General features: G+C 40.0%; 1 protein-coding gene across 2 annotated transcripts in view; it reads left to right on the forward strand.

The window, feature by feature from the left end:
* Positions 1 to 12,301, forward strand: part of CCDC18 (coiled-coil domain containing 18) — a 31,760-nt gene that overhangs the window by 15,670 nt on the left and 3,789 nt on the right. The window contains exons 20-27 of one of the 2 annotated variants that reach the window (XM_082766247.1): positions 235 to 398; positions 1,164 to 1,377; positions 1,962 to 2,061; positions 3,154 to 3,270; positions 3,699 to 3,842; positions 5,165 to 5,368; positions 6,544 to 6,681; positions 11,591 to 11,785. In XM_082766247.1, the coding sequence (XP_082622373.1) occupies positions 235 to 398; positions 1,164 to 1,377; positions 1,962 to 2,061; positions 3,154 to 3,270; positions 3,699 to 3,842; positions 5,165 to 5,368; positions 6,544 to 6,681; positions 11,591 to 11,785 (1,276 nt within the window). Of the gene's footprint in view, positions 1 to 234; positions 399 to 1,163; positions 1,378 to 1,961; positions 2,062 to 3,153; positions 3,271 to 3,698; positions 3,843 to 5,164; positions 5,369 to 6,154; positions 6,263 to 6,543; positions 6,682 to 11,590; positions 11,786 to 12,301 lie in introns of those variants that run through there. The other variant, XM_082766248.1, reaches the window with a different exon arrangement.

A 12,301-nucleotide genomic window follows, 5' to 3' on the forward strand; every position in this document is an offset into this window, starting at 1 on the left:
TTCTACTTCTGTAAGATCTTTTCCTAACAAACTTCCTTTAACTTTACTGCTTCAACTGAACTTGACAGGATCTGCTGTGTATTTGTGGCCAATCTGCTAACAGAATTCCACTAGATTCAATCATATTATTCACTATTCATGAAAGGATCTGTCTTTTTAGAGCATGTAAGGATGTAGATTTGCTGCTTTTGTTATTACAAGGGTCATTTTGTTCTGGCTGCATCTTTTATTTAGGCAAATTAAATTGGAGACAGATCAATACAAGAATGAACGTACTATTATGGAAAAAAAAGTAGTACAATTAAAAAGAGATGCTGAAGACAAAGCAATGCAAATAGATCAATTGGATGTCACTTTGAAAGAAGCACAATCAGTACTCAGTGAAAAGACAAACGAGGGTAATTTAGCTATTTTGTTTTCCGGGCTTCCTTTAATCATGCTGTATCTCTGTGTATTAGGTTTGATATTTTCCCTTTTTATTATGAAGTACAAGCAAGTCAGAATATGATAGTTTTGAGGGTTTTTCCATGGTCATATTTTAAAATTTGTTGGTAATTCAATAGTTAAACAAACCACCGACTTATTTTCAAAGGGTTTCTGCAAATTCTCTTTTTTGTGGGTATACCCTTACCCTATGTGAAATGACTAAGCAGGTTTGCCTCTGTAAGCTGGCAATGCAGATCCTTAACGTGGTAATCAAACAAGACACACAAATTTAACAAAGTTGTAATGCCATTCATGAAAATTCAATTTCAAAGAAAAAAAAGTACACAAGAGCTTGTGGAAATAAGCTTTCTAACCACTCCTTTTCCATTTACTTTTACCATTCTTTTAAACTGGAGGCTTACTAACAATTCTGTTAGCATTTTTTGTAGCAGTGTATATTCATTTACTATATTGTCTCTCTTTTCTCATTGGCAAAATGTTTTAGACTTGAAATTTGAGTATGCATCTATTAGAGACTGTGAACTGAATAGAAAATGGTGAAGACTTAAGTTCCATGAAAGGGTGGTTGTATAATTTCACTGTCTTTCTAGATTTTCCTAAAAATAGTGATACTGAAAATAGGTTACCAGTGCTAATAGACAGTGGTGTTCGTAAAGAGCCTGACTTACTGATGATTCAACACTTCGATTTGATTTGTGTGTGTGTCTGTAAAACAGTGAATGATTTAGAAGATAAGCTGCTTCAAAGTGAGACTTGCCACAGGGAAGCATTACAGAAAATAGTAGAACTGGAATCTGCATTACAGAATGCCAATGGGAAATTAGAAATCACTTTAACACAACTTCAGGAATTGCAAGAAGCATTACAGAAAACAGAGTCCTCTGTAGAAGAGAAACACATTGCTGTCATGAATCTAACAGCTGAGCTCAGGTAAGCTGCTATCTTTTCTGTCATGAAAACTTAGTTACATTATTGTTTGGTTAGGAATAGCACATAGTTTGGATGGTCTTTTTAAAATCTTTTTACCAGCTGTCTGTAACCGTCAGGTGGTTTGTGGCTGTAGGATAACATGGTGCAGTAGCTTCTCAGCTCACTTGTAATTTCTAAGTGGTGGTGAGTTCTTTTTGCAAACTGTTTTAAAATCTGTTTAGATTTTTTTTTTTGAATCCCAAATCTGTGGAAATGATAGTAAAAGGTATAAATTTCTTTTATAGTGAAATTCTCAATTTTACATTCTGGCCATAAACTAGTGATACCTCTATTTACTATTGTTTTTCAACAATATGTTGTCCTGATAACCAGTTAAATAGCTTGAATAATGAAGTTATTGGGAGATCCCCACAAGGAAATTATCACAATTACTGTGTTTGGGTTTGTCCTTCCAATCAGTAGAATCACACTTTAAAGTAATCTGGCTTTAAGCAATAGATGTGATGTTTTTCAAGCTGAAATTCGATTGCTTGAAGTTAAGCAATTGAATGTGCATTAAGCAGTTAAACATATGTGAATTTCAGGTATTGCAAGGGAGAAATTGAAGACAAAAAGCAAGAACTGCTTGACATGGACCAAGCACTGAAAGAAAGGAATTGGGAACTGAAACAAAGAGCAGCTCAGGTCAGATTGTTTTCAAGTATGTTACTGACAGCTGTTTCTATTATGTGGTATTGTGATACTTTATAAAAAGTATACTAGATTTAATTGTGTTAACATATCATTCCAAACTGTACTGCTAAGCTAACCATAGTATTGACTGTAAAACTTGCTGTATCTTCCTGAAGCGTTATGGCAACAGGAAAAATCAGGTTGTGCTCCCCTAAAGGGGCACAAACTATTATTTTCATAGAACAGAAGCCTCATGTAAACCTATCCCATAAGTCTTTTAGTAAAAAAGTGGCAGGACAACTGTTGACATACTGATTTTTGATAACAGGAAGGAAAGATCTGCACTGACGTGTGCCTTGAGATGATAGATTCCTTTCCTGGTTTTCACTGGATCCTATTTAATTAGATCTAAAGCAATCTCTAAATATAAAACAGCATATTTACTGTGAAGAAATTCTGTATCTCACGTGAAATATTTTCAGTCTTTTGATTTGGCTTCAGCATTTGGTACTCCTTGTGGAAAAGCTATTATTTTGTCACTTACAATTAGCCCTTAGCCTTCTAATTGCTACTTCCTGCAAGAATTAACAGCATGTGTATCCAAGAATATTTGAAGTGCAAAAAAAATACATCTGTAGAAGGAACTGAGACTGTAACGAGGTCAGATCTTCCAGTATATTGTTGTCACAGCACGCTGTGAGCTGCTCTGGGAGTTCACCAACGCAACAGAATTAATTTATGTGTTTTGCTTTGGCAAAAATTGGCACTTTCTAACATGATGGACAAGTATAACGAACTACTAATTAAATTCAGATTAAACTGAATTAAATTCAACTTGGTTTGTATTCTGTGTATCTGATGACCAAATGTGTTCCGTTAGGGACTTTTTTTTCCCCAAATTTTCCACTTTGCTCTTTGTGTTTTGCCCCTGGTTTTCAAATGAGGTAGCTAGGGTGCATTTTTATTTTGACTTCTTGGAAGAATATTTCTGAGACTACAAGAGTTTAGTTTAATTCCTTTTGCTATCATATTTTATAATGTTGCTGCTTCAATTCTGCATAGTAGTTCAAAATAATGTCTCCTTTTTTCCTGTTTTATATCTAGATTACACAGTTGGATATGATGGTTCGTGAACATAGGGGAGAAATGGAACAACAAATAATTCAATTAGAGAGCAATTTAGAGAAATCTGAATTAGAAGTTAAGGAATGCAACAAACAGGTAATTCTTGCTTTAAAACACGGTTTCCCTGACAAAGGACAAATGATTATATAAGAATATCTGGTTCTGGAACACAAAAGCTGGCCAGGTTTAACCTGGAAGAGAATACTGGTGCCGTGTTGTAGGGAGGGAAAGAATACCTTAATATACTAGCAAAAATATTTTATTTGACAATTAAAACTATTACAGGGATATGACAGCGCAAAAATGAAGATGTGTCTTTCTACTTAATAAGATAGTTCCCAAATTATCTTATTCCCAATTCCTGAATGCTCTTCTGATATAGGAAAAAGTTAGCAAAATAAAATCAAAAATTAGCAAGGGATCCCAAAGTCAGTATTAATATTGGCAGCGTTTGTAATTTTTTTTTTCAATTGTTCTGATTTCATTAAAATAACTGTCCTGATATTATTGCATTTTCTGTTCAGATTGAGAGCTTAGAGAACAAACTCCAGCATTCTAAAGATGAGCTTCGTGAAAAGGAGTTTGAAATACTCCAAAGAGATCAAGAAATAAATCAGCTGAAGAAGAAAATTGAAAGAAAGCAACAGAGCCTAGAAGCACTTGAGAAGGTGAAATGCTCCTTGGATTTCAATCCCCTCCCCTTAGTAACTGTTACTCACAATGTACTGCACAATTCTTAGTACTTAGGCCCATGTGATTGTTTAATAAACAATGCAAGTAAAACAGCCTTCTCACTAAAGAGAGTGCTTGCAAATACTGTGGAGTTACCTACTTAAATTCTTAAGTAGAGTTCATTTAAAACAAATAGTCAAATTTTTAATGCCATTACTGTAACTGCCTAGAAAGAATTGTACGGTGTGGTGTCTCTTTAGAATAACTGTCATTACTTCTCCCCATATAATTGTATTGTATATCCTGATTTTTGCTGGATCTTAATGCCCCAAAATCAAACCAGTTTAATGATTTAGAACTTAAAAATTTATTGGCAGACTCTTGTCCGTTTTGTGAAGAAATTAAAATATTGATCATCTTTAATAATCTGATGCTTTGGCTATAGAGATGGTCTTCCTTAAAATTAAATCAACAATCAATCATTGTTCATCCTAATATCTCATCTAAATCTACCCTGTTTTAGTTTAAAGTCATTACTCCTTTTCCTATCACTACATCCCCTGACAATAAGTCCTTCCCCAGCTTTCCTGCATTCCCCTTTAGGCACTGGAAAGCCACTATAAGGTCTCCGCAGAGCCTTCTCTTCTCTAGGCTGAACAACCCCAGCTCTCTCAGCCTATCCTCATAGAAAAGGTGCTCATCTTGGTGTGGCCCTTCTCTGGACTCATTCTATATCAGTGATACTCTGTGATGAGACCTTCTTGTGTCTTAAATATTTATCTTGTGGAAATAATTGCATCAGAAGAGTACTGAGAGCTAGTGTGCTCTTAGGAGCTAGAAGAGGTGTGCTGGTGGTTTTCTTTTTTGCACAGTGAGTTGAAGCATACAGATAAAACAGAAAATAGGTAACTTTTTGAATTATACAAATACTTGTTTTCAGGCATATATGAGATGCTAATGAATATGTGTTAAAATAAGCTTTTTATGATTGTGTTACTGTATATAAATCAACAAGTTTTGTTACATCTTCCTTTTAAATTTCTGTGTTGGCTGCTGTGAGATGACACAGAACTTAGATGGATCACAGGTCTGCAGTCTTTTAGAGTCTATTATATTTATAAAGTCTATATTATTTTTATATTTATACAAATGTTATGGTTTTGGGACTTTGCGTTTGATGGGAATTTGGCTTGATTGTATTTTTTATTTTCTTGCTGCTGTTTTTTTCCCTCTGAAAGAGAAGAATGAATGCAGGATGTTTTGAGATTTTTTGTTTGTTTGTTGGTTTTTGAGATCTGTTGTTGTTTACCTGTTACAGACAGTGAAAAACCAGGGGAATTGCATTGGAGACCAGTACAGAGAAACATTAGATTTGGGTCAGCAACTGAAGCTAAAACAAGAACAGCTGCAGCACACTCACTCAGAATTGGTGGAGACTCGTCGAATGTTAGTTCAGGCCCAAAGAGAAGCAGACAGGCTCTTGCATGAAGTAGAAGAACTAAACCATTTATCCCAAGAAAAGGTGACTGAATGTTTCAACATTTCAATGCAGAATATACATTCAGTAGTAGTAGAATTTGCTATTAAAAAACTTTTTTTTTTGGAAAGGATGCATTTGTTTAGGGCTTAAAGTTTTCAATATGCATATTGTAGTTCTGTTTTGAACTCCCACTCTGTGGGAGTGTCCAAATTCTGGTTTTCCTTGCCATTTCACAGTAGTTAGTAGCTTCCTTCTTTTCAGTTCTGAAAAGAGAAAATTTCATTTTTTTTCTGATTAATAATGGACAAAAGAAATGCCCAGATTTAAAATGAAATCAGTGCCAGTGTTTTTTGTTATTACTTACCAGAGTTAACCAAGCTTTTCACCAAAAAGTGGTATTTCCTTTGGTATAGAGAACAGAAAGGGGAAATAGCTGGTATATTTCCATAACTAAATATCTTCAAGGAACTAGACTAAATCAGAACCCACACAGTAGCTGTCTGCCCATTGTCTTTCCTCTTTCTAGTACACAGGTCAGACCCAACTACAGTTCCTGTTCTCCTTTGAAGACAGGTACTCCTTCTGTAACACCAGTTATTAAAAATAAAAAAATAAAAAAAAAAGAAAAAGAAAAAAGAGAATATTGTAGGTTAGGAGGGAGCATTCATTTGTAAAAACGTACTTTTGTCTTTGCCAGTTTTCAATATCTAGAAACATACTGCTGCAGCTATGCGGTCCTGTCTAAGCTTTGGAAGAGTGTTCTCATACAGAGATTTTATTTTTTTTTTAAATAATTTTTGAAAGCAACTTCATTACCATCTATTTCAGGTAATTTCCTGTTTGTGCAATCTCTAGAAAACATTCCAGATTCTGAAGTTTCTTTCTTGACCTGTGTAACTACATTAATGGAAAGCAAACTCCCTCTTATTTAAAGGGGTAAGACTCTACCAGTGTTATTCAGTAGGCTTATATTTGGCTTAAGAGCTAAACAAGAATGTAGCAGCACTTTGATGACTACCATATTCTAGGCCTTGTCCTAATGTTGATTCCATATGAGCAAAGAAGGAAATGGGTAACCTCATTGTGTTTCTTTACAGAAAATAGAGAAACTGATTCACTTATGTCCTGCGATGTTCTTTCAGGTGGAAATAATGTTTTGCATTTACAGTGTTTTTCAGGTGCAGGCATGATGTATAGTATCTCTTACTGTCTTTCAGGAATCTCCTGCAAACCGTTTGGCAGAAGAACTGGGTGCTGCCAAAGTTCGTGAAGCTCAACTAGAAGTACAGATGCAATCTGAGATAAACAGGCTTTCTGCAGAAATATGTTCATTAAGAGATGCTTGCCAGAGAGAGGTAAATACTAGAACTGAAATTGCTCCTGCTATTTTAATTACAGAATCACAGAATCACAGAATCACAGAATTTCCTAGGTTGGAAGAGACCTCAAGGTCATCGAGTCCAACCTCCAACCTAACGCTAACAGCCCTCCACTAAACCATATCCCTAAGCTCTACATCTAAACGTCTTTTGAAGACTTCCAGGGATGGTGACTCCACCACTTCCCTGGGCAGCCTGTTCCAATGCCTCACAACCCTTTCAGTGAAGAAGTTCTTCCTAACATCTAACCTAAAACTCCCCTGGCTCAACTTAAACCCATTCCCCCTCGTCCTGTCCCCAGGCACGTGGGAGAACAGACCAACCCCCACCTCGCTACAGCCTCCCTTGAGGTACCTAAAAAGAGCGATAAGGTCACCCCTGAGCCTCCTCTTCTCCAGGCTGAACAAGCCCAGCTCCCTCAGCCGCTCCTCGTAGGACTTGTTCTCCAGGCCCCTCACCAGCTTCGTCGCCCTTCTCTGCACCCGCTCAAGCACCTCGATGTCCTTCTTGTAGCGAGGGGCCCAAAACTGAACACAGTACTCGAGGTGCGGCCTCACCAGAGCTGAGTACAGGGGGACGATCACCTCCCTAGCCCTGCTGGTCACGCTGTTCCTAATACAAGCCAGGATGGTGTTGGCCTTCTTGGCCACCTGAGCACACTGCTGGCTCATATTCAGCCGACTGTCAACCATCACTCCCAGGTCCTTCTCTGCCTGGCAGCTCTCCAACCATTCCTCTCCCAGTCTGTAGCTCTGCTTGGGGTTATTGCGCCCCAGGTGCAGGACCTGGCACTTGGCCTTGTTGAACTTCATACAGTTGACCTCAGCCCATCGGTGCAGCCTATCCAGATCCTCCTGCAGAGCTTTCCTACCCTCAAGCAGATCGACACACGCACCTAACTTGGTGTCATCTGCGAACTTACTGAGGGTGCACTCGATGCCCTCGTCCAGATCATCGATGAAGATATTAAAGAGGACCGGCCCCAGCACCGAGCCCTGGGGGACGCCACTAGTGACTGGCCTCCAACTGGACTTGGCTCCATTCACCACGACTCTTTGGGCCCAGCTATCCAGCCAGTTTCTAACCCAACGAAGCGTGCGCCAGTCCAAGCCAAGAGCAGCCAGTTTCTTGAGGAGAATGCTGTGGGAAACAGTGTCAAAAGCCTTGCTGAAGTCAAGGTAGACCACATCCACAGCCTTTCCCTCATCCACCCAGCGCGTCACTCTGTCATAGAAGGAGATCAGGTTCGTCAGGCATGACCTGCCTTTCATAAAGCCATGCTGACTGGGCCTGATCGCCTGCTTCCCCTTCAAGTGCTGCATGATGACTCTCAGGAGGATCTGCTCCATGAGCTTTCCTGGCACTGAGGTCAAACTGACAGGCCTGTAGTTTCCCGGGTCTGCCCTCCAGCCCTTCTTGTAGATGGGCGTCACGTTTGCTAGCCGCCAGTCGATTGGGACCTCCCCCGATAGCCAGGACTGTTGATAAATGATGGACAGTGGCTTGGCCAGCTCCTCTGCCAGTTCCCTCAGTACCCTTGGGTGGATCCCATCCGGCCCCATCGACTTGTGCACATCTAAGTGCCGTAGCAGGTCACCAACCAGTTCTTCATGGATAATGAGGGCCACATCCTGTTCCCCATCCCCTTCCACCAGCTCAGGGTACTGGGTATCCAGAGAACATCTGGTATTGCCGCTAAAGACTGAGGCAAAGAAGGCATTGAGCACCTCCGCCTTTTCCTCATCTCTTGAACTAAGTTTCCCCCCGCATCCAGTAAAGGATGGAGATTCTCCTTAGTCCTCCTTTTTGTGTTGATGTATTTATAGAAACATTTTTTGTTATCTTTAACGGCAGTAGCCAGATTGAGCTCCAGATGAGCTTTGGCCTTCCTAATTTTGTCCCTGCACAGCCTCGCTACTTCTTTAAAGTCCTCCTTAGTGGCCTGCCCACTTTTCCAAAGCTTATAAACCCTCTTTTTCCTCCTAAGATCAAGCTACAATTCTCTGTTGAGCCAGGCCGGTCTTCTTCCCTGCCAGCTCGTCTTTGGGCACGTGGGTACAGACCGTTCCTGCGCCATGAAGACTTCCCTCTTGAAGATCGCCCAGCCTTCCTGGACCCCTCTGCCCTTCAGAACTGCCTCCCAAGGGACTCCACCAACCAGTGTCCTGAGCAGTTCAAAGTCAGCCCTCCGAAAGTCCAATACAGCGGTTTTACTGGTCCCCTTCCTGGCCTCGCCAAGAATAGTGAACTCCACCATTGCGTGATCACTCTGCCCGAGACAGCTCCCGACGATCACGTCCTCCACCAGTCCTTCTCTGTTTGTGAAGAGAAGGTCTAGCGGGGCACCTCCCCTGGTAGGCTCACTAACCAGCTGTGTCAGGAAGCTATCTTCCACGCTCTCCAGAAACCTCCTAGACTGCTTTCTCAGGGCTGTGTTGTGCTTCCAGGATATGTCAGGGAAGTTGAAGTCCCCCACGAGTACAAGAGCTGATGATTTTGCAACCTCTGTCAGCTGCCTGTAGAATTCCTCATCCGTCTCCTCATCCTGGTTCGGCGGTCTATAGCAGACCCCGACCAGGACACTAGCCTTGTTGTCCCTGCCGATCCTAACCCAAAGGGACTCGAGCTTGTCATTCCCAACCTCGAGTTCTACAACCTCGAAAGACTCTCTAATATAGAGAGCCACACCACCACCCCTTCTATGCTGCCTGTCCCTTCTATAGAGCTTATAGCCAGGCATTGCAGCACTCCAGTCATGAGACTGGTCCCACCACGTCTCCGTGATGGCAACCAAGTCGTAGCCTGCCTGCCGCACAATGGCTTCCAGCTCCTCCTGTTTGTTACCCATGCTGCGTGCATTGGTGTAGATGCACTTCAGCTGGGCCATTGCCTTATCCTCCGGCCTTGCCATTGTTCCCCCTGGCACAGCCCCAACAATCCTAGCCTCAGCCCCATCCCCCTTCCTACCTAGTTTAAAGCCCTCTCAATGAGCCCTGCCAGTTCCTGGCCCAGGATCCTTTTTCCCCTAAAAGATAGGGACCCGTCTGCGGCCATCAGGCCAGGTGCTGAGTAAAGTGCCCCATGATCAAAAAACCCAAGATTTCTGCGTTGGCACCAGCCCCGGAGCCACGTGTTTAACAGGTGGGCTTTCCGTGTCCTCTCTGAACCCCTCCCTGCCACCATAGGGATGGACGAAAACACCACCTGCACTCCCGCTCCATCCACTAACCGACCCATTCCCCTAAAGTCCCTTTTGATAGCCTTGAGGCTTCTCTCTTCGATGTTATCACTGCCCGCCTGGACTATCAAAAGGGGGTAATAGTCAGAGGGGCGTACCAGGTTAGGAAGCTAATTATATTGTCTTTGTTATTCCTTGTCTCGGAATAAGACATCTGAGAAGTCTTCTGTCACTAAAGGTGATCTGCGTTCTAGAGCATGGGGGCTTGGCTGTGTCCCACCTGGATGTGAAGGTTCTTTCACCACAGATTGAAGCAGTGTCAGCTCTCCCACCTTGACTTCTGTTAAAGGAGATGATTTAGAACAGTCAAGGACTGGACAAGAAAGGGTCTCCTACCTAGTGCCTGAACTAAACGCTTCTTTCCCAGACAAAAAAAGTAGTCTGTTAAAAGAATACACATACAACTTCTTTTGAAGCAGTAGCTGATAGGCTTAGTCAGAACTGCTTTCAATCAACCACTTTTATTTGAACAGGGAGAAGGTAGAAGCCTCAAAGGCCATTTATGACTTCTGGGTTTTTATGCATCAACTAGATTACAAAGTTATCAGATCCTTGAGAAAGTATCTAGTTGTGTATTGAGTTACCTTCTAAAAATATAAGATCCACATTTATTCAAAAATAAATTCACATATGCAGGGATTGTCCTCATGTCATGAAATGGCTAAATCCTAAAAGAATGAATCCAGTGTATTACTGGACTCTTCAGACTCTCACAGTGAGAATGATATAAATGCAATTAAGGATAATTTCTTGTGATAATGTTGTATCTTTCTCAGAGAAGTACACCTGGACAAAATTCTACACCAGATTAAAGTTGCAAAAATAAAAGTAAAAAGAAAAATGGCAATCCAAAGATGTAAGATAAATAGTCTATGTAGCTCATAATGAGATTCTCTCTACTGTTTACCATTTATGCTGGGAATTTTTTTTTATTTTTTTATTTTTAGAAACATTCTGTATAAAAATTGCGTTACAGAGGTTCTAGCTCCATTCAGAATATTATGTGGTTGCATCTGTGTTTGAAAATGGTGTCTGTCATACCATCCTGTAAGAGAAAACTTTCTACTTCAGTGATGTTTATGGCAGACTTACTGACCAATCTTCTACCTTTGTGCAAGATCTAAAATGTCAGTTAGTAATGTATCTGGGGAAAGCAGCGGGGGTGGGTGTTAAGAGGGATGGTTGTAGCCTCTCTCATTCTTTTTTCCTTAATACACAACTTTTCCTGCCTGTTACAGTGCAGGTTATAAATTGTTCTCTGATTGTTTCCTTGCTGGATTGATTTCTCTCCTGGTCCACTCTTGCCCTTTTGAGATTCATAAAATAACCAGGGCACACATTTTTCAGTTGATTCATTTTGTTCTTACTTTGCTCTAATCTGCATTGAAGGTCTTGTTAAAACAGCACTCTCTGGGAAGTTGAACTAACTTTCTTTTATTAAAAAGAAAAAAGATTTGACTTAATTTACGATGGTAGATGACTTATGACAAATTAACTTCTGTGGCCAAATTTCTTACTGAAGTGAGAAATAAAATTTTGTTAATAATGATCGTTGAAGTAAGAAAAAAATAAGTACTTTTTTTCTTCCTTAAATGTAAAAGTCTTTAACTTTTACAATGTTCTTTGGCATATTTCTTAAACTTGAAGCGTGCTCATCCGAAAGACCAAGCAAAAAGGCAGATACCAACACAACACCAAAAATTTGGTTCTTATCATGTAAGTGGACAGTTGCAACAGATGAAACGAGATTTAGAAGAGGCTCAAGATACTGTTACTAATCTGCAAAAACAACTTCAGGTTAGAGATGAAATGTTTCATGCTGCAAGTGAAGCATTGCTTGAGGTAAGTTGACTTAACTAGCCATTATACGTAAAGCAGCTAAGGCAATTTTTGCACACAAAAACAAACACAGGATCTTTAAACCAACAAAGTGAATTACCGGGTTCTGGTTTTGCATTACTTGCTTTTACTTCATTTGTAGTAATTGTTGAGAAACTAGAATAACTAAAATGCATGTAAATTTAGGCCTGTAAGGCTTAAGAAAAGTTCATGTTTCCCAGCCTCCTGTGTATTATAGAACTATATATAGAACTATTATAGAACTATAATACACAGTATTATAGAACTATAGAGGGCTTTTTTTTTTTGTTGTTTTGGTATGTGAAAGACATGGAAGGACAATAGGAGGATTTTGCGTCATCTAAGACTTGAATGTGTCACTTAATCCCAATCAATCTTTGTATATCTATGCCTTTAGAGCTTGCTATATATATCATTTTTTTTGCAAAAAGTGGTCTGTATAAAAGTGGTCATATAAAATGCAGAAAGCTATGAGGAAGATGAGACATCTAATACATG

The sequence above is a fragment of the Aythya marila genome (assembly GCF_965140915.1).
Source record: "Aythya marila genome assembly, chromosome: 8".
NCBI lineage: Eukaryota > Metazoa > Chordata > Aves > Anseriformes > Anatidae > Aythya > Aythya marila.